General features: G+C 38.1%; 1 protein-coding gene across 1 annotated transcript in view; it reads left to right on the plus strand.

The window, feature by feature from the left end:
* PKP1 (plakophilin 1) overlaps nt 1–20,320 on the plus strand; it is a 49,934-nt gene that overhangs the window by 13,614 nt on the left and 16,000 nt on the right. The window contains exon 3 of the mRNA XM_060772547.2: nt 11,581–12,011. Coding sequence (XP_060628530.1) covers nt 11,581–12,011 — 431 coding nt within the window. The remainder of the gene's footprint in view (nt 1–11,580; nt 12,012–20,320) is intronic.

A 20,320-nucleotide genomic window follows, 5' to 3' on the forward strand; every position in this document is an offset into this window, starting at 1 on the left:
ATAGATAGATAGATAGATATATTAGGGGGTGTTGCAATCTGTTCCGTAAGTCTTTCTTAGATCTTCCTTTCTCTGAAGGTGTACAGACACAAATATAAGAAATGCCAATATTGTCTAAGTGGCACAGAAAAGAAAACTTACATCATAATGAAAGTTGTGTCTGATGAGATGTTTTAATTTTTTTTTCATTAGACATTTTTCATTAATTAGTCATAAAACTGTCTTCTGCTGGAGCATGTTAAATCCTTTGTGAGGGGATTTACAATTTGGGTAGAATGATACTTGGTGCAAATTACATGCCTACCAATGTACTGTATCAACTTGAAGTAGAGGCGAGACAGATTCAGACAAAAACAAGAGAGCAAACATGCTGTGCAAGTAAGAAGGAGGTGGGAACAAAAGCAATAAGAAAATAAGTTGGGTGTTGGCTAAATCCAGTTTGGCATGGTTTTCTCATGACCTGTCCTATGACAGTATAATACAAGTGTTTGCTCTTGCTCTGCAGAAAATGATCTAGGAACATTTTTAATACCTTTCCCCTAAATACATTATGCTTGCATGTGTAAGTAAGCAAAATCCATGCATGTATATACTAAGTGACTGTGGTATTTTGGAAAGGAATAAGATTACCATGGCAAAATTAAATTAAATAGAAATATAGCAATCTATGGATGGAACCCTGTTACTGATATATGGGTTCTATTTGAAAGAGAAAAGTCTATTATGTAGCCCTTTGAGCAATGTCCAAAACTACCCCCATCACAATTGCAGCTGGGGTCACTGCTTTTCTTCCATCCAGGATTTCATATGGTGAATACATCATTTTTGGTTGGATGTTTTGAAAATGTAATAATGAAATATTACTGGAGAGCCAATCAGAATGAGGCTAGTACTTCTGTCCTTCACTGTAGAGACTTATGGAAGATAAAATAGTGGTCTTTAGTTGCAACCATGCTAAAGAGTATTGCCACCAGCTTATATCTTATATGCTTTTATTTTATAAAATAATTTTAAAATGTACTGGTTTTTTCACTCTCAGGTAGGGCCAAAATACCTTGGAGAGACTGTCATTTTTTTCAACAGGAAGTCCCAGCTTGTCCCATCATTTTACCCAACTGATGTTGAGAAAGACTGAATATTCTGTTCATGCCTAGTAATTGCTATTTGAACATTCATGGTTGAAGTGGCTGCCTTGGAGTATCCTGGAGATTATCTGACTTTTGGAATGAGCTTTATCCTAGGCCTTGCTCCTAGCCTCTGTCTGGGATTAAGGCTATAATACAGGCATGGGCAAACTTCAGCCCCCTGGGTGTTTTGGACTTCAACTCCCAGAAATTCCAGCCAGCTCACTGGCTGTTAGGAATTGTGGGAGCTGAAGTCCAAAACACCAGGGGTCGGAGGGGGGTTGACCATGTCCCCCAATCTATTCAAGTATGGCTGGATGTAAGTGATGCCCAAAATACTATCTTTTGGTTAAGATTCATTAAAAGGTAGAAAGAAAATTTAAAATGGAAACCACAGATATTTTTGACTTCATCACTCACAATTAAATAAGTGTTTCTACACACTTATGAAACTGCCACTGATGGTGCCCTTCACACGATACAAGCATCAAATGTGGGGCAGAGGTATCTTGTTGTTTTAAAGTGTGAGTTTTTATCACAATTCCTGAGTGAATTGGCAAGTAACTTATTCCTCAATTGCCTGCCTAGAGACTTGTAAAAATGGCCAATTTAACATATGATGGTAACCCCCCCCACACACACTCCCAAACACTTGACCTGTTCTGTAGGATAAAGTCCATATAGTCATCTCTTTAATTCAGTTGACTCCAAGAAACAAATAGTCATAAAGATAGAGGCAGAGGAATTTAGAAGATGGTAACAAGGAAGAAGAGTTAGCTATATGTTGGGAATGCCTGGTACATGCTTAGAAAACTCATTTTTTAACTAATCTTTTGTCATGTAACTTAAGTCAAAGCTCAAGCCATTTATTATTACCATTATAATATCCTTTTATGTGACTTGTAAATTACTTATTACTTTTTAATTAAAAAAACTTTATCTAAGAAGAATGTAAAGGGTCTCTGATTTGGAAAAGGAGGAGGACTACAAAGAAACTGCTCCTCCCCAAAGTTGCAAGACAAATGTAATCACTATGTTTACAAATAATTACTTCGAAGAGGTGGGGTTTTTTTTGGGGGGGGGTGTCTAAATGTCTATAAAAATATAACAGCAAGGGATAAGAAAAACTTTCAGTCATGATGTTACTGCATTTTATACCTTGCATTTGTGTCCCATCCATTGTATGTATCAAGCTGCAAGAATTTATCCTTTTTTTTTTCATGGTTGTGCTTGTGCTCTTTTAAGTCATTTCCAACTTATGGTGATTCCAAAACAAATCTGTCATTAGATTTTCTTGGCATGATTTGTTCAGAAGCAATTTTCCTTTGCTTCCCTCTGGAGAGTGTCTAACTTGCTCATTTCACCCAGTGGCTACATTGCCAAATAGGGATTTCCATCCTGGTTTCCAGAGTCATAATCCAAAGCTCAAACCAATACATCTTGCTGGCTCTCTCACATGTTTGAAAATTCATAAGCATTTCCTGATATTTTGCAATTGGAAGAAGGCAGCATCTGCTTAAGTAGTTATTGACATTGAGTGACCACTAATTATCTAACATTGACTTGCTTATCTATCTATGACACCTGTTTCTTGAGTAGGAAACTTCAGAACAATATCAACTTTGGATCAGGGCATTTCAAAGACTGCACTTTCCCCTCCCATGGGAAGCTTCATGGGCTTTAGGTTCTTCAGAGGAGTCCTGGCTCCTTTTCTGCAGTTTTCTGGGAAAGGTGGGGGGGGGGGGGGAGCTCAGGGCAAATTGTTTGAAAGCATCAATGGCTCTATGTGGATTCATGATAGATATGTGTGAGAAACTTGTGTGACTTTCATTTTAACATTAAAAAAGATTTCTACAAATTTGTGAAACAAATGTGCACATCTGGAAATGCATGCAGAAAAATCTGTACAGTTGAAAAATTGGCAGATTTTTTTTAAAATGCAGACAAAATTCCTTTTAAAAACTAAAACTAAAAAAGCTAATGATCGTACAAGTCAGAACAGACTCAGTGATGGAAAAACAAAACTTTATCAAAATATAAATGTGCAGGTTTACATGGGCTTGGTTCACAAGGGTTCATCATCATTCTGTCTGGGTGCAAAGGGCAACAAGTTAGTACAAGAAAGAGAGAGAGAGAGAAATCCTGAATATAGGGTTTGGCAGTAAAGCAAATGGAGAGTTCAAGGAATGGATCAGGAAATTTGTTAAATACGCCCAGGGGAATAGAAGGTCGAGGACCTGAAATCTGGAAAACCTACAGAAGTTCAAGGCAAAACTAAAAGTAGTAACTACTGTAGATGTGGAAATCTTGTCACTCTCTATGATCTTGGACTGTAGCTCATACCCTTCTTCATCATTGGCTAGTCCTGTTGAGAGTTCCAGCCTAACAATATCTGAAGGTCTGTGTGATGCCCAGCTTGAATATGAGATAGTTGTACATAGACCTGAAAGTTGTCGTGACTTCAGTCACTTTCCAGGAAGATTTATCTGCAACAAAACTGTTTGAAAACTCTAGTACACGATAAGAAAGAGATAACTGAATGTTGCCAATGATTAAGGCTTGGTCAGTTGTACATGAATCTTACGCCAAAATGCCTGCCTGGCGGGAGGGGGGTAGACAGTAAGAAGAATTATTGTCCGAATCCATTTTGAAGTCATCTGTGCACCACCAGGCTTCACCCCCCCCCCCCCAAATTCTCACGGTGGTCTGTGAAAAGGCCTTACTGGTACATTATTTAAATTGTTATGTTTATTCATATCATGATCTGATCACCATGCTCAATATATCCCATATGCATGGGGGTATTGGGGTAATGATACAAAAGGTTTGCTAGGGTAGACCCTCTTTCACTCAGAATCAGCCCGCCCCGCCCCCAAATCAACCCCCCCCCCCCCAAATCAAAATCCTGGCTACGGGTCTGTGTACCATGATAAAATCACCTTTGGATCAACTGAAGAAGATCAGAGTACAGATCCCAATAAAGAAATACTAGATCAATTAAATGTTTAGAAAGAAACAAACAAAAAGGTGTCAAAGAAATTGTGGAACAGAGAAGGGCACAAATATTTCAAGCAGTGAGAGTTTTCTCTTTCTTTTCTTTTCTTTCTTTCTTTTCTTTTCTTTCTTTCTTTCTTTCTTTTCTTTCATTCTTTTTTTTTTTTTGGCAGGTTTTGTAGGCTTCTTTTTCCCCATTGTATGTAACAGTCTAGGAGAAATTCATTTCGCAAGCCAGATCAAGGGTGTGCACAGCATATCAGTCAGGGTGGTATACCATTATATCTCATTGCCTTGACTTCTCCCTCTGGCCTAAGAGACACTCCCCATCAACATGTTTGTGCAAAAAAATTAAAAGAATCATCTCCTGCTCCAGAATGAAACTACCAGATTTTTTAAAAATCAGATCTTTTTCAGAACTGTACTAGCTGTAGAAATTAGAAACTCCCAAAGTTGTGTTCTGTTTCTGTGAACACAACTAAGTTATTTGCATTGATGCTTCCGTCTCTTCAGCTGAACAGGGTGGAAACTAATAGCAAACCACTTCTGAAAAGTACCATATTTACTCAAATCTAATGCTCACCATTTTTGGCTAAATGATCTTGCCAAAATTGGGGTGCACATTGGATTCGTGTCATACAGTAATCTTAGTTCTGAGACAAAGCAAAAGGGGAAGCTGCTTCTGGAACTGCATCTTTGAGAGATATCATCTCTAATTAAATGGCCAGGGCTCAGTGCTATGCAATCCTGGGATTTGTAGTTTGGTGAAACAACAACATTCTTTGGCATGGAAGGCTCAAAACATTGACAAACTACAACGGTCAGAATGCCATAGCATTGCATCAAGGCAATTAAAGTGGATTCAGTCTACAGCATATACATCCCAAGGGTTTCTTTTCCATTGCTGGAAGCTTTGATGTTTCTAACAAAGCAATTCTAAGCAGGCAGCAACAGTAATGTGGCACCTTTTTTGGCTGAATTACTAAGCAGGCACACTTTCTGCCACTGTGCATTATATTTGGCAGAAAATACATTTTTTTGTTTTCAAGGTTTTGAAAATAGAGGTGTACATTAGATTTGATGGTGCATTAGACTCAAATAAATATGATATTTAGTGACCTCACAGAAAGCTGTAAAAGTTTTAAATTAAAATACATGATTATACTACTTGATTTGCTCAATGAATCATTTTGCCTGGTAAAGAACTGTGATAATAATTATTTACTTAACTCATTTAGGCATTGAGAGATGTTTAATTGATGTTTTTTGGGGGAAAAATAAAGACTGCATTTAGCTAAGCAAGTGACGAGTTGTGCAGGCTTGGATTACTGAAATAATAACTATGAGGTTCTTTCAGTGCTGAAGTACTGTATTATTAGCATTGTTTTCATTATCATTGTTATGGTGGAAAGTTATGTTTCATCTCCACAACTAAAGAGTGATATGCTTTAGGGACCCAATTAAGGCATGCTAGCATTATCATTGCATTCTCAACCTGTCACTTCAGAACTGTGGTTTCCAAATGTTGGTCCTCCAGGTGCTCTGGACTTCAACTCCCAGAAGTTCCAGCCAGCTTGGCTAACTGAAAAATTCTGGGAACTGCAAACTTGATGGAATTTGAACATCCATAGATTTTGGTACCCCCGGTGGGGTAGGAGGGTACCAAATTTCAAATACCATGGAACTATTTTAGTAGATATCACAAAAATGATCACCATGCAAACAATTCTGTAGGACATAGCAATCATGTAGCATTGTCTAGGTACAAGGAGAGTGACTTATAGCAGAAATTGGGACATTTCTCAGTTTTATTTTCTTCCTGCTTTGAATTTTATGCTCTAGTTTATTCAATTACAAATATATGATTTGTTAATTTTGGTACCTTCTTAAAAATGAACTGATTTTTTTTACCAGTTTGCATTTACCAGATTCAATAGATATAGCCATCCCATCATGCTGTAGGTTAAAGGTAGGGAGTATCTCAGAAGCAGAAATCCATATCCAGCACTAACATGGAGGAGAATGAGGATGACTTTCAAATTCTTTCCATTCAGAATATGAAGACATCAGTGCTGTTGGTTTTTTGCCAAATTCTTATACAAAATTAACTGAATTAAAATTTCAAGTCATCCTGTATTGGAAATGGGTATATATTAGGCCTGGGTAACAACGGAAAAATTTGTTTCTAAAATCGATTTGTATTTGGGGTTTTTTTTTGTTTCGATATTTAAAATAATTACAAAATTTTCCTTTTAAAAAGTTCGATATTTACGAAATTTCGTAAATGTGAAAAAAATTACAAAACATTAACGAATCGATTTCCGAAACAATAACGAATCGATTCGTTAATGGCGGACGCGACCACGAAATACGCTAAAAAACCTCCAAAAACTTCTGAAGCTTCCCTCTCCCTCTGTTGTTGACTGTTGGTGTGATATTATAATTTTTTTTCACTAATTAAACAAAAAACTTGCCCCAGACATGCGGAAATAATAACGAAACGACCTCAGAACAATAACGAAACGAATACAATAACGAAATACGAAGCATTTACAAAACGTGTTTAAAAATTCGTTTTTTTAAAAAATTGCTCCAGAATGGTTCGTTATCGTTTTGTAATTGAAAAAATTAACGAATTATTAACGAATTACGAATTAACGAAACGAAACCACCCAGCCCTAGTATATATGTATTAGATAAAAGAGAGGACACCGAGTCTTGATACTTTATTTTAAATTCACAGTTTGTCTGACCTGGATAGTCTTAGGGCTTTAGTAGACTTGCATTTTAAAATGATCACTCCTTTTTTCTTAGTATCTTCTGCCTTCTGCAAAATTCTGGGAAATGTAGTTTAGGGTTGGCCTTCCAAAACTACATTTCTCAGAATTCTGCAGGAGACAGAAGATGCTAAGAAAGCGAGGTGCCTGCTCTAAAATAATTGTATTATTGATAGTGATGTTGTTTATTGTTGTTTGTGATATTGCTTATGTTGCAAATTGTACCTGTTTTTATATGTTGTACACCGCCGTGAGTCGCCCTAGGGCTGAGAACGGTGGTCTACAAGTGCAGTAAATAAATAAATAAATAAATAAATAAATAAAATACCAGTCTGAAAATGCCTTCTGGAGCCAGCACCTGGATTTATATTCCCCACTTTTTAAAAAGTGTCCAGTGGAAGAGTAAATCACTAATTGTTTGTACTGCAGTTTTGTCCAAATGTTTGCTTCATGTCAAGATACAATTGATTTTGTACAGTTTTTTGGGGGGAGGGGGGTACGGAGTGCTCATTAAGTCCCCGTGTATTCAGCAATGCTAATTCAACTTATGCTTCCCATTTCAGATTGAACTACTGTGTACCATTTTATACTACACAATTGCAGTGTTATGATTGCATTTTAACTGCATCATCTGATGGAATCCTTGAATTTGCAGTTAAGGGATGGGCCTTTAGAACTGCCAGCCAGAGAACTTGAGTGCCCTAAATGGATATGGGGCAGGATATCTGAAAGACCACCTCTTCCCGTATGAACCTGCCTGACTTTTCAGATCCTTGGAGGAAGCCTTGATATTTCCCAATATGTTGTGAAGTTAGGTTGCTATAGATGTATAACATGGTTTTCCCAATTATAGCACTTTGATTATGGAATCCTCTGCCCAAGAAAGTTAGGCAAGCTGGTTCGATCTCATCAAGCTTCCACTGGGCAGCCAAATCAGCACTGTTCCACATGGCCTTTAAGGTTTTGAATTACTCTGTTTTAATTTTTTACATCGTATTTTAGGATTGTCTTTAGACATTTTTTTTAAAAAAACTTAAAAGTACTTTTAAAAAGTTTAATCTTTGTACTATTTTTAATTTCATGTATTTGTTCATTGCCTCAGGATCCCTCATAGGCTGGGAGGTGATGTGAAATTATCTTAAATAAATATTAGAGAATAAATAGCATCTCACCAAACTGCAAACCTCAGAATTCCATAGGATATAGCTATGACAGTTAAAATAGAATCAGAGAGGTATAATTGTATAGTGTTAAAGGGCTCCAGGACTGATGCCCAAGAGCTGTTGCACTAAAATTCCACACAATTTTGTACAGACACCCACGCTCTGGTTCTACTTCTTGCACTTCAAGCTCACAGCTAGCTTGAGAAGCAAACAGACAGGTTCCTACTTGTTGAACACTGGGCTGTTTGACTGTAGCTCAGTGACCTGAGAAGGAAAAGCCGAATGCCAGATTTAAGCTTACTTTAGTTATTCTTTCATTAATGTATGCTTTTACTTCAGCAAAAAAAAAAAAAAAAAAAAAAAAAAAAGCAATAACAGAAGCAGAAACAGCAACTTGGCAGAAATGTTGCACCTCCAGGGTATTTTCTGCAAACAAAAATTGGCTATTATGCTTCCTTTGCAAACTTAACATATTATTTAAATAAGGCTTCTTTTTTCTTATGCACTTATCTGCATCAAATGTTTGGAAGAAGAGCAAACCAAAAACATCTATAAGTATAAATGTGTGTGTGCTGCTGTTTTTGATCGGTTTATAAGAAGCAATGATCAAACTATTTTTGACCTGCATTTTGGATTGACAGAACGCTTTTTATTTCTTTTGAGCTAGAGACACGTTTTCCCAGTGAAGCTTGAGAACTTTAGGTGCCATGCTATTAGCTTTGGGAAGGCACCTTCTGTTAAATGAGTTCTTAGGAGCGAGTTGGTTCAAGCCCAGCTTGGGTGGGGCGAGATATAGAAGATGTCTCCTGAAAAGATGTGGGAAAAAACCTAGCTTCTTTTGTGTGAAAAAGAAGCTTGTTATGAAACGCAGTTTATGATTTTTTTATTATAATTTCTGTCCTTCATGTTAGTCAGTTTTTTTTTTTACTATTAAAGTCTGGTGTCTCCCTTTTTCCAGATTTTACATAGTTGTTGCTTAAGAGCTACCATTACCATTTATCATTTTATGCTAAAAATTCTGCTTTGCAAGTTAAATATTGTAAAATAATACCATAAATTCATCTTCCCTCTCGTGCTTTTTGGAGGCAGGAATAGCAGCAAAGCTCTTGCGACCTCATCAGATGAAGGCAAAAAAGTGTCTTCTCCCTGCTTATCTGCACTGCCAGCATGAAGTTCCCCGGAGCCCATCACATGATGCAGGCTACTTCTACTGGGGCTCCATGGGGCTCTACGCTGGCAGCGTTGTGGCAGTAAAACCCAGAGGAGTTGTGTGTACACTGTCTCCTCATTCAAAAAAAGGCAGAGGAGCCAAAAAGGAAGTGGGGGACAGTAGGGAAACATTGTGGGAAGACAGAGGACAGACTTTGATGGCAGGCAACATAGCCAGACAGGTTCCCTATGCTGCTCCACAATTTTACCCACTCTTGCCCACTTTACAAAGGGCCATCTGATGACGTCCTTGATGTGATATGTATGTAACCATATCTTCTGAAGTTTAATAGCAAAGATGTATTGCCTACAAAGTGTCTCCATGAGTTTTAAAGATAGAAGTATGAAAGAAAATGCTTCAGAATTCAAACTATCCCCTGATTTTGCATCTGTCTGAGCAGTTTGCCTGATTCTGAAACAGAACAATCTGCAACTGTTTTCCCTGCCACCCCGTTTCTCAGGCTCATGTGGCCCTGGGACATAGGATGGCAATTACTGTCCCCTCAAGTTCTCTTTGTTCACAATGATGAGTCCTACATGTGAGCTATTGCCTTCAGTGACATCGGCCAGGTGATTGGGGAATGGGTCAGTCTCCATAACGGCTTTGGGAGTGCCTGTCTGACCCATCCTGGGGCTCATCCAGTGTATGCCTTGCTAGATTGGTCCTTGTTTAGTGGGGCAGTGTTGATCCCCCATGTACATTTTCTGTAGAATCTTCAGTGGAACTCATTTGTTGATGCATTTTGCACTAGTTGCAGCTTATGACTCCTTAAAGTCAGCATCACACAGAGGTCATGGTAGCCTAATTCAGTGCATGCATTACTGTGGTTAAATTATTCCTGTTCAGGAAAGGCCATAGCAGGTGTGGCAGTTGATGCCAGCCCCAGGCACTCTGAATGATAAGGTCCATCTGGCCCTCCAGTGAGAGGGGTGGATATAGAAGTACTCTCAAAATACACACCTGCCTCCCTAGGAAGAATGCAGCTGCACCCAGGTCAAGTATGCGATTCAGTTCCCAGACCCAGGAAGCACAGATCCATCATCATCTTATTGGGATTCATCAGGCTTCAGACAACACATTTTAGCATCCACCCATTGGTCTAATACCTGCACCTCTGCAGTCAATTCTAACAGCTGAGGAAGTAGAGCTTAGTGACATCAACATATGGGATAAAATCAATATCATTTAAATCCCCAAGTCCTGATGACCTCACTGAATGGCTTCCTACAATATTAAACAGCACAGTGGACAAGAGGGAAACCTGTCACACTCCATCGTTTAAAGATATTATAACAATGATGATGACAACCACAACACTAATGGTAGGGTACAACATGGTTAAAACACATAGCTAAAGTAGAATGCTATTAAAATTCATATATTAAAATACATTGAAGAAAAATTGACATCAGTACAAATAAAATGTAAAGTTAAAATTCATAGTTTAAATTGACTGGGTAGGTCTGCCATAGGTTTTCAATTGTGTCTTGAATTCTGACAGCTCATTTGGCTGCTGGAGCTCTTCTGACAGGTTATTCCACAGTTCCTCTAGGAGACAGTTGCCAGTAGGTTTCTAGCTAGTTGGAGTAAGTGACATCCAAAAGACTTATGTGTATGGGGTGGATTGATCAAAGCTTTTCCTGAGACAAAGGAATGTCAAAAGAAATTCAGTTTATAATAATATGCCGTGTTGATAGTGATTGCAAGTAGATAAATCCTAAGAAATACTGTATGCTTTTGTTTAGAAGTGCTACTGTCATGTATCAGATTTAAAAGACTTGTCTCCAGCACTTCTGAAGGCATGGAAGTATGGGGTGGGAGGGAGTCAGGCATTGAGGTGCCAGTGATGCATGAAATCTCCTAGACCACAGTTCTGTACTTAAGACTCAATCTCACTGACTGCAGTGAAACCTATTTCTGAATATATGTTATATTTTAATATAGTTTCTAGGCATGTGTGATTGATAAAAAAATATTTCAAAAGTCATTACAAAATTAGGGGGCACTATACTATAAAGAGAGTAACAAAATTTCGTTATTTTTCTTTATAGTAATTGCATATAATTAATAGTTACATGATAAAGTTGTGGCCCCCTTGATATTTGGGAAGCAATATGTCTCTGGTTGATACCGCTCCAGCATACATGACTTATTCACTATATCTACCAGAGAATATGGGCTGACCTTTATTTCTATTAGAGACAACACCCAATGTTTCTTAGTATCTATTGCACTGTTAAGGACAGTGAACATATATATAATCAAAAACATCTTCCCTCTTCTGATTTTTCTCTGTCCTTTCTCTCTGTCAGATGTACAATGGGACCCTCAAAAGGGAACCCGCGGAGAACAAGCGCTACAGTTCATACAGCCAAATGGATAGCTGGGCTGGGAGGAACTACAACAAGATCTGCAGTCCTACTAGTCCTGGCAGTGATTACTGCTTTGTACAGAATATGAAGAGTAGCCGGAGTGAGCCCGATCTTTACTATGACCCTCCACGGGGCACACTAAGGAGAAACCAGAGTGGAAGCCGTGTGAGTCACAAAGCCAGTTTGAATCGCCACAGCCTCTACAGCACTACATGCAATAACCAGGGAATTACAACTACTACAAGGACAAGCAAGAGAATCCCAGTCCGCACTTCCTCTTACACTTCTACTAATAAACAAGATGTGGTCTATGCTCAGCCTGTAGCTAGCAAACCAGATGTGATTTACGGACAGCCTCCTTCCAATTCAAAGTAAGTTTCCATGCCAATCCTCTGTTTATGCAACCATATGTATAGCTACCTGCTAAGTTAGGATATCACTTCATTCAGCTAATCAGATGGATTCTATTCCATGCCATGAAATCTTAGACAGGGGTGGGAACTGTGTAGGTCAGCATGCAGCACTTGGGAAGGGACTACATGAAACATTCAACACCAAGTGCAGTCCTTGGGGCATTTGACAATAGCCCTGTCACACCTTCTAAAATAGCAAACCCTAAAAGAAAGAAAAAAGTCCAGAAGTAGAGTGTATCACTGCTTTTCATGCAAAATGGTGACTGTTATGCATGGCAATGGACCTCTAGAATGCCAAAGAAGCCAAAAATCTGCCAGTACAGTTTTCCAGGCCCACCACCTGACTTAGACTATAATGAACCTGTGCACTATTAATGTTCCACAGAACTGTGCTGCAATAAATCCCTCTGGGAAATAAAACTGGCCATCCTTCTGAAGACACATACTTCCAAACTGCTCCCTAAGAAAGACCCAGTTATCGTAGAAAACATTATTATATATCCAGCTTCTTTTAAAATAATTGCCTTAATGTCATTCCAAGAACAATTGTTGTCTGGGAAACACTCTTCTCTGCCAAACTTCTTGCAGGGGTGGTCCCCTTTATAGCACCCTTCCTGATAGGGTGGTTCATCTTGTAGAACAAGTTTAAGTTTGGGAGTTGTCCGTCTTCAAACACTGTGCGTGATTAGTGAGTCTTCCTTCCAGAAGAACTAGTTCTGTTTGGAAAGTTGTCTCATTTCTAGATCTATGATTATTTGCATATTTCTGCACAATGGTGGAGCTGCAATTTCATCAACTTGATTATTTTTAAAGTGTTATAATAAATAAAATTATTCATCTCAGAATTAGATTAGTTCACTAGTAATATAAGGCTCCTCTAGTTTTATACAGGCATTCATTTTAAGTGTTTCTTCACATGAAAAGTAAAGCAATGCTTGGAAATATATGCCTACCACAGGCATTGAACTCTGATAGAAGGCTTTAACCGATGATGATGATGATGATTATATAAATAATTGTTACCTGCCTTTCTTCAAAGCTCTAAATGGGGTACAACGCACTCAAAACACATATATGTAAAGACCATTGGTACTCTAAAATCCAAGTGGGAGGAGGATCTCTTCCTATCAGTGTGGAGTGTGACACTGTTGATATATACTGTTGTTTCAACAGTGCTAATTAAAAACATTCACAACCAGCTGAATTAATATAAAATTGAAAAAGCATGTGGGAATTGGCACCGCACATTCAGGTTTTGTTGCAGTGGGGTTTCTTCTTCTTTTTCTCACCTAGTTCTGAGAATAACAAGTTCTGATCAGTTAACTAGTGCCTTTAAGGCACAAATAAGATACAAATAAGATAAACTCTGCTGATAACTTTACAAACTGCAATGTTTTCAGCATATCTGAGCAAATGCAATTATTGGATTGCATTCCAAGTCATCACCAGGAAATATCTCTTTTTTCGGGTAATTGCCTTGATTGTTGATCTTACTGTGGAGTCTAGTTATAGAATTAGCTTTGTATTATAGGGATTGATAGAAGGTGTGTCAATATTAGTGCCTTGTGTGGAATAGTTTGGTGAAATAACTTTACTTCAATACTCATTGCAACCTCCCTGTGGAATATGCACCAGGATGAAGCTCAAAATTGGAGGACAGAGAATCCATTCAGTGGCAATATCACATGCACTTCCTACAAATTAGGATAATGTGATTTCTGGTCATCCTGCAATTTTGTTTTTATCACTATAGAAACTTCAACAGATACATTTTCTAGAATCTTTTGCACAGTGTTTTGATGTGTGTTCACTATGATTCTGACTGTCCAGAAAATCTATTTGTTCTAAGGTGTGCATTCTATAATATGGATCTGTATGTAACTATGGGCCTGTTAAATTGGGCCCAAATTTGAAGAATTACCAGTTGAGAAAAGAATATGGTTTATCTGTGGATGTACCATCTTCCTGAATGTGATGCTATGTACTGTACTCAGTGCTCTAGCCCTTTCTGTGATAGTTAGGCAAACTCAGCTAATTTAGGATGAATTCACATCTGCAAAATACCTCAATCCCAGTCATGCTGGAACACATGGTGTGCCTCTGTTAAGCTTTAATGCATTTTTTTATAAAACTATTTCATTATTTACTTTCTTGGAAAACATAGGGGAGGAGGGAATTTTACAATGTTTGTTCTGCAGTGTTTTGCAATGTTTGTTCTGTACCCTGAATTTGTATCAGGGTACAATTGAGGTGGTGATGGCTGGATGGCAGGATAGTTGGTAGGTGGTTACCTAGGTCTGATAAGCATGATGTTACCATTTTTAAAACATACAGTACATGTATCAGTGTGTTTAATTACGCCAAATAAGTGGTAGTGGAAGCTCTGGGTTTTTATCTAGGTTTTAATGTTCACACGGTTTTAATTGTGTTTGCTGTTTCAAATATTTATGTTTCAATAGGTTGTTTTAACTTTATGTTGTATGTTTTTATTCTGTTATATCTGCCGTGGGTATGTGCTCAGAGAAAGGCGGGATATAAATTTCTCAAATAAATAAATAAATATCAGTGGGAGGTGGGTAAGTTTTGTGGTGAGAAGAATTCCAAAGGGCATCCACATTTTTATTCAATATATGTATGTATGCAGATCTCCACATATTAGAATATGCTATTCAAATATGCCCTGAGAGCATTCAGCTATTTGAATATGTGTTTACCCACATACATATTTACACTGAAGTTAAAAAAATACAAAATCAACACAATCAACCCTTCCCAAAGTGAACTTTGGCCATGTCCCATTTCTGAAGGTCTGGTATGTATGCCACATTTTATTTAATATTGCTTTTATATATTAATTGTATTATTTATAGTTGTTTCTCCACATTTGTGAGGGTTAGGGCCATACACAAACTCCCCTCATAAGTCACTAAAACTTGGGTGTGCGGAGTCAAGCAGACTGGACAGGAAGAGGGATTATTTATTTATTTATTTATTTATTTATATCCCACTTTTCTCCCATGGGTGGAATTCAAAGTGGTGAACAAATAGTTAAAAAATGGAATGCCACTCAGACGCTCAAACTCAAATGAGTAAGAGGCTGGGAAAGGGATCAGACAGGGTGGAGAGGACACACACACACATCAGTCACTCAAGCTTGGGGAGATAGCAGGCTGGGAAGAGGACTTTGGGGAGTTTATCAACTGCTTAGTTGCTGCCAATTTGTGAATGAGAGATTTCCATATCATCAACAGCAGGGCTCAGGTCTTGAGTAGTCAAGACTATGACTTCCTTGATTGAGTCTATCCTTCTGAAATGCAGTCTTCCTCTTTTCCTACTGCCTTCTACCATGCCAAGTATTATTTTTCTAGTGAGTCATGTCTTCTTGTAATATGTTCAAAGTACAATGGTCTCCTTTGGTCATCTTAGCGTCTAAGTAGAGTTCAGGCTTGCTCTATGAGTCATATCTTTTTAGCAATCCATGGTATCCATAAATTTTTCTCAAGCACCACATTTCAAATGAGTTGGTTGTTTTTGTTTAAACTTTCTTCACTGTCTACCTTTCACAACAAAACATAGAAATTGGAAATGCTATGGCATGACAATTCTTACTTTGGTTGTCCATTATACTTCATTGCTATACTTCATTAATATCAATTGCTGCTCTTGATGAAATAGTGACCACAGCGTCCCTAAAACATGCAGGAAAATCAGTGTAACCACATGTAGAAATGTCATTTTCATTTTCTAGAAGATTGTTCATTGATATTATTTTTCTATTATCCTGCTTAAGCATAAAACTCAGCAATATCCACGTGAATACCTCTCCATAATACCAACTTTTAATTAAAAATGTACCATAATTAGTTGAGTGGACATAAAGTAAATAAAGATGTTACTTTGTGAATGATAGATGCTTTTCTTATTGATAACAAAAATATTTTGAAAGAGCAGGCATCTTGAATCAATTTAAACTAGGCAGAAATAGAATAGGTGTTAATTTTATTTTGTAGATCTAATAATCAGTATAAAACTTATATTATATTACAATTATATGGGGGCTCAGGTTGACCTACATGATAAAAATAATTAGAAATGAAAACATTTGCAGTAAGACCCTCCTAACTATAGAACTATATCTGTTGGATCACTTACCTACAACTTGCAGGGAAAAAATGCTAGGTCTTCCAGGCAAATCTAGCTGCTGTAAGTCTCTTTATGGAGAAAAAAAACAGGGTATTAATAAACATAACAACAACACAATAATAATTCTGCTACCTCCCCCAGAAATGAGTATAAAAATGTGTTGTAGGATCTGATTCTTAGAGAAGAGATATGGTATTTCTAGGAATTTCTAGGTCCTCTAATGCAAAACTATGGTATGTTGAGCTGGAGGTTAGGTAAACAAATGGTATTCAGTCCTATCTATGATTTCAAATTACAGTATGACTGGGAACATTTCCTACATGGGGTATTACTGTACAGTATAGATAAAACATACAAAAAGTTATGTTTAAATTGCCATTACACCATCTATAGAATTTAAGCCAATTATATCCACTAAAAGTGAAAGTTAAAAGTAGTTTAGCACACCAAGAAAAGGCACTAGTATTGTAAAATAGACAATTCCCAAAGTCTATTGGAACAGAAAAAAATCCTCATCACCTCATGAGGGGAGAGCAAGCAATGATGAGAGATAGTCCTGTTTTGCTAGGAAGGGATTTCCGACGTCTGAGAGCAAACCACTCTCCCTTTGAAATTTTCTGATTTATTAATGTCAAAATCAAATCAGAACAGGATTAGTACTTTCTGTATTAACAAATAACAGATGAGGAGTGTTCTTATTCTCATCTGAATATGGATCCTGGAAGTATAACTTTGGAGTATTTGATCTATTCTTCATATTGAGACTGAAACAAGTCCAAGTCATTTAATGCACACTGATTAAATCACCCTGAGTTGCCCTTTGTAAACTCCTAGGAGTATAATCTACACAAATAATTATTTTAAAAGGGCATTACATTGTGGCTATTCTAGGTTCATTCATATATGCTGTTGTTTTTGCCAGGAACAGTTATGAATGCATTTTGCTCCAGTACCCAGTGACTTTATGTTGCAACAGCTATAGGACAAGGCTTCGCCATAAAAATATTATTAAGGACTTTGTCATACTTAGGGCTTTTGACCTCTTGCTACTTTTGGGGGATGGGGCCTGTGAGTGCCATCATATGATGCTGGCTTGACCCTGCTTCATTCATGGCTGAAGCATCGAGAAAACATAACAAGATGCTTCTTCACCAACTACAGAAGGTAAGTTGTGTTTTGGGTAGCTCAAATGGAGCTACCCACATTTTGGGGGACTTCTCCCATGTGATGTCATTCTTTCCCCCATTTGATGGAGGAAGGGACAGGGTACCAATGCACCTTCTCCCAATATCCCCATGTGATAAGGAAAGAAGGGCTGGCGAGTGGCGTTCCGCAAAACAGAAACAAATTGGAGGGGGGGGGGGGGAGGTTAATGTGATGAAGTCATAATTGGCTCTGCATTCCCTAGATCACGTCTTCTTAAACTGTGGCTCTGATCCCAAATGGGGTCCCCTGAGCTCTATGTTGCTGTCATAAAAATTTGGCAACAGTAAAAGGTTTCTGAATGCCATCCATTTACACAAATCTGTTAGCAACAGAGTGCAGCATTTACAGTGGACTATGCAGAAAATGCCTCAACTGTACTTCACAAAAAGAACAATCAACTTGTTTAGCAAGCCTTGCAGATGTTGATTTACAAATTACTACCATTAATGTTTGACTTTACATCTATATACTCAGGGTCACATAAAATGTCTTGGGTGGAAAGGAGTTGTCAGTGGAAACGTTTTACGATGTCTTGCCCTAGATTATATATAAGTACATGGGTGGTCTGTCCCTCACAGGATTTGATTTTGTGATAGTTTATTTCTTGTTGTTGTTATGTGCTTTCAAGTCAGTGTAGTTTATGGCAACCTTACCATGAGTTCTGACCATGTTGCTGTTGTTGTTGTTGTTGTTGTTGTTGTTGTTGTGTGCCTTCTAGTTATTTCTGACTAATGCTGACTCCACAGTGAACCTATCAGAAGGTTTCCTTGGCATAATTTATTCAGAATGGATTGCCTTTTTCTTTCTATGAGAGTGAGAGACTGTGATTTACCCAAGGTCACCCAGTAGGTTTCCACAACTGAGTGGGGTATTGAACCCTCATCTACAGAGTCTTACTATCTCATCACATTTACATTTGGAAGCATCCTACAATGCTTCCTCTCCAGTTGGAGGATGAATGGGCTTGATGCCCATCCCATGACATAAGGGAACTTCCTGTGGAGACCCTCCTCCAACTGGAGGGAAAGCATTGTACAATGCTTCCTGCTCAACCCAGGAGGCTTCTTGTGTTGTGCTGGCTCCATTGAAGCCAGTACATTTCTGCACTGCCTGGGCAACTCTTCCCCCATGTGACACAGAAAGCGCTGTGAGGGAGCAGTGCGCAGGGTGATGGATTTACCCAGCTGCCCCTCATTTTTGCGGTGAAGCCAGGCAAGGTGGGATGCTTCATCAGGCTAATATGATAAGGTCCTTAGTCTAACCCTCAAAGCACTATACCATTCAATAGCAAGTTCCAACTAAATTTAATCAGTGGAAACATGGTAAGTTGGAATTTACTTAGATTTCATCCACTCAATTGATCTTATTTAAGCTTCATTATTCAACAGAATGCACAAGTGTACTCCAACTGGGACTAACAACTGGGTTTGTGCCCTTGCAGCCATTTAAAAATAGAAGGGCTGCAAAAAAATTCTCTTCCACTTGGCTTAATTATACAGTTACCATCTGTGCAATTAATTACCCTCATTACACAAACATTCTTATTCCATTCAACTTAAACTGGGTGTGACTTTCAGTATAACTAGCAACTTACTGGAAATGATGTGGCTGTGTTTAATGGGACTAGGTTGAAAAGACTTTTCAAGTGGAACTTTTTTACTGCAATCTAGCCTAGGTGAATGGATCCACATATTAGGTCAAAGGAGGATTTTGTCCAAAAATAGAGATTAAAGATGAAACTAGGTTTAAGAAGGGTCAGGTTAAACATTTGCTTAGTGGATTGTCCACTAAGGGGAATGAATTGGACATTTTCGTCTTATTCTGGAGATTGACATCCTGTACATGTTATAATCTAAGGCTCTAATAGTTACAATGCATTTCCTTGGTAGGGAAGTGGCTGGAATTTCTACTTGTTTTATTTTCTTTGGTTTTTGGTTTTGATGATTCCTATAGTTGGACAATAAAGAGTTATCATCTTACTTGGGGAAAAATAGGATAGAAGGCCAAAGATCAAGCCACATAATCCAACATGTAATGTTTTACCAGCAAAGACCAGCACATTGGGCATTATTATTATTTGCACAAGAGTGTTTACTTGATACTGTAAGTGGACCCTGGGAAAATTACAGCAATGTAGGCTTGGGCATGAATCAGTTTGAATGAAAATGATTTGTAGTTTATGGTGGGCTGTTTTATATAATATCCGAAAACAGAATGGGGAGGAGGGAAACGAAAAGCCCAGCAAAACAGCTTGAGAGAGCCAGGTTTTATCAGTTCTGCAGACAAAAAGAGTTAGGTCTGTAATACACCTGAGGCAGGGATCTGTCATGTTCTCCTGACAGAAGCAGCATCCTCCAATTCTTCTTGGAAAGTTCCCTCCTCCTACAGAGAGGACCCTGGAAACTTTCTTTCCCAGTAGCACTTGCATAGGACAGGCACTGAATAGTCTCTGAGTTCCTCTTGGAGCATGAAGGGAGTTGAAGCCTTTTTCCTCTCTCTATTTCTCAGCCAATAAAAAGCCTGGTGGTGTCCATGCTTGATTGGCTGAGGATGGACACAACCGGCGACTACACTCCCAGAATGGTCTCTTGTGGTTTGTCTTTTAAAAAAAATAAATAAACAAAATGTTATGGTTAAAACTTAAAATAATTCTTTAAAAATAGTAGATTACTGAATTGTTTTGAAAACTTGGCAGGCCTGCAGTTCTAAATGGGGTCTAAAACTGAGGTAGGTTTCATGCATATAAGGCTTAAAATGGCTGAGGATTGAGCCTTTAAAGTCTCTCATTGTAGCCAATGGGCTGTATCTTTGCCGAATGAAAACGGCAAAACCCCTCCCCATTAAAGTAAAATCCCGGTAAACAGAATGAGGGGTCAGCTGACAATGTACCCATAAACTGCATGCTTTTGTGCCAAATT

This window comes from Anolis sagrei, chromosome 4, assembly GCF_037176765.1.
Source record: "Anolis sagrei isolate rAnoSag1 chromosome 4, rAnoSag1.mat, whole genome shotgun sequence".
NCBI lineage: Eukaryota > Metazoa > Chordata > Lepidosauria > Squamata > Dactyloidae > Anolis > Anolis sagrei.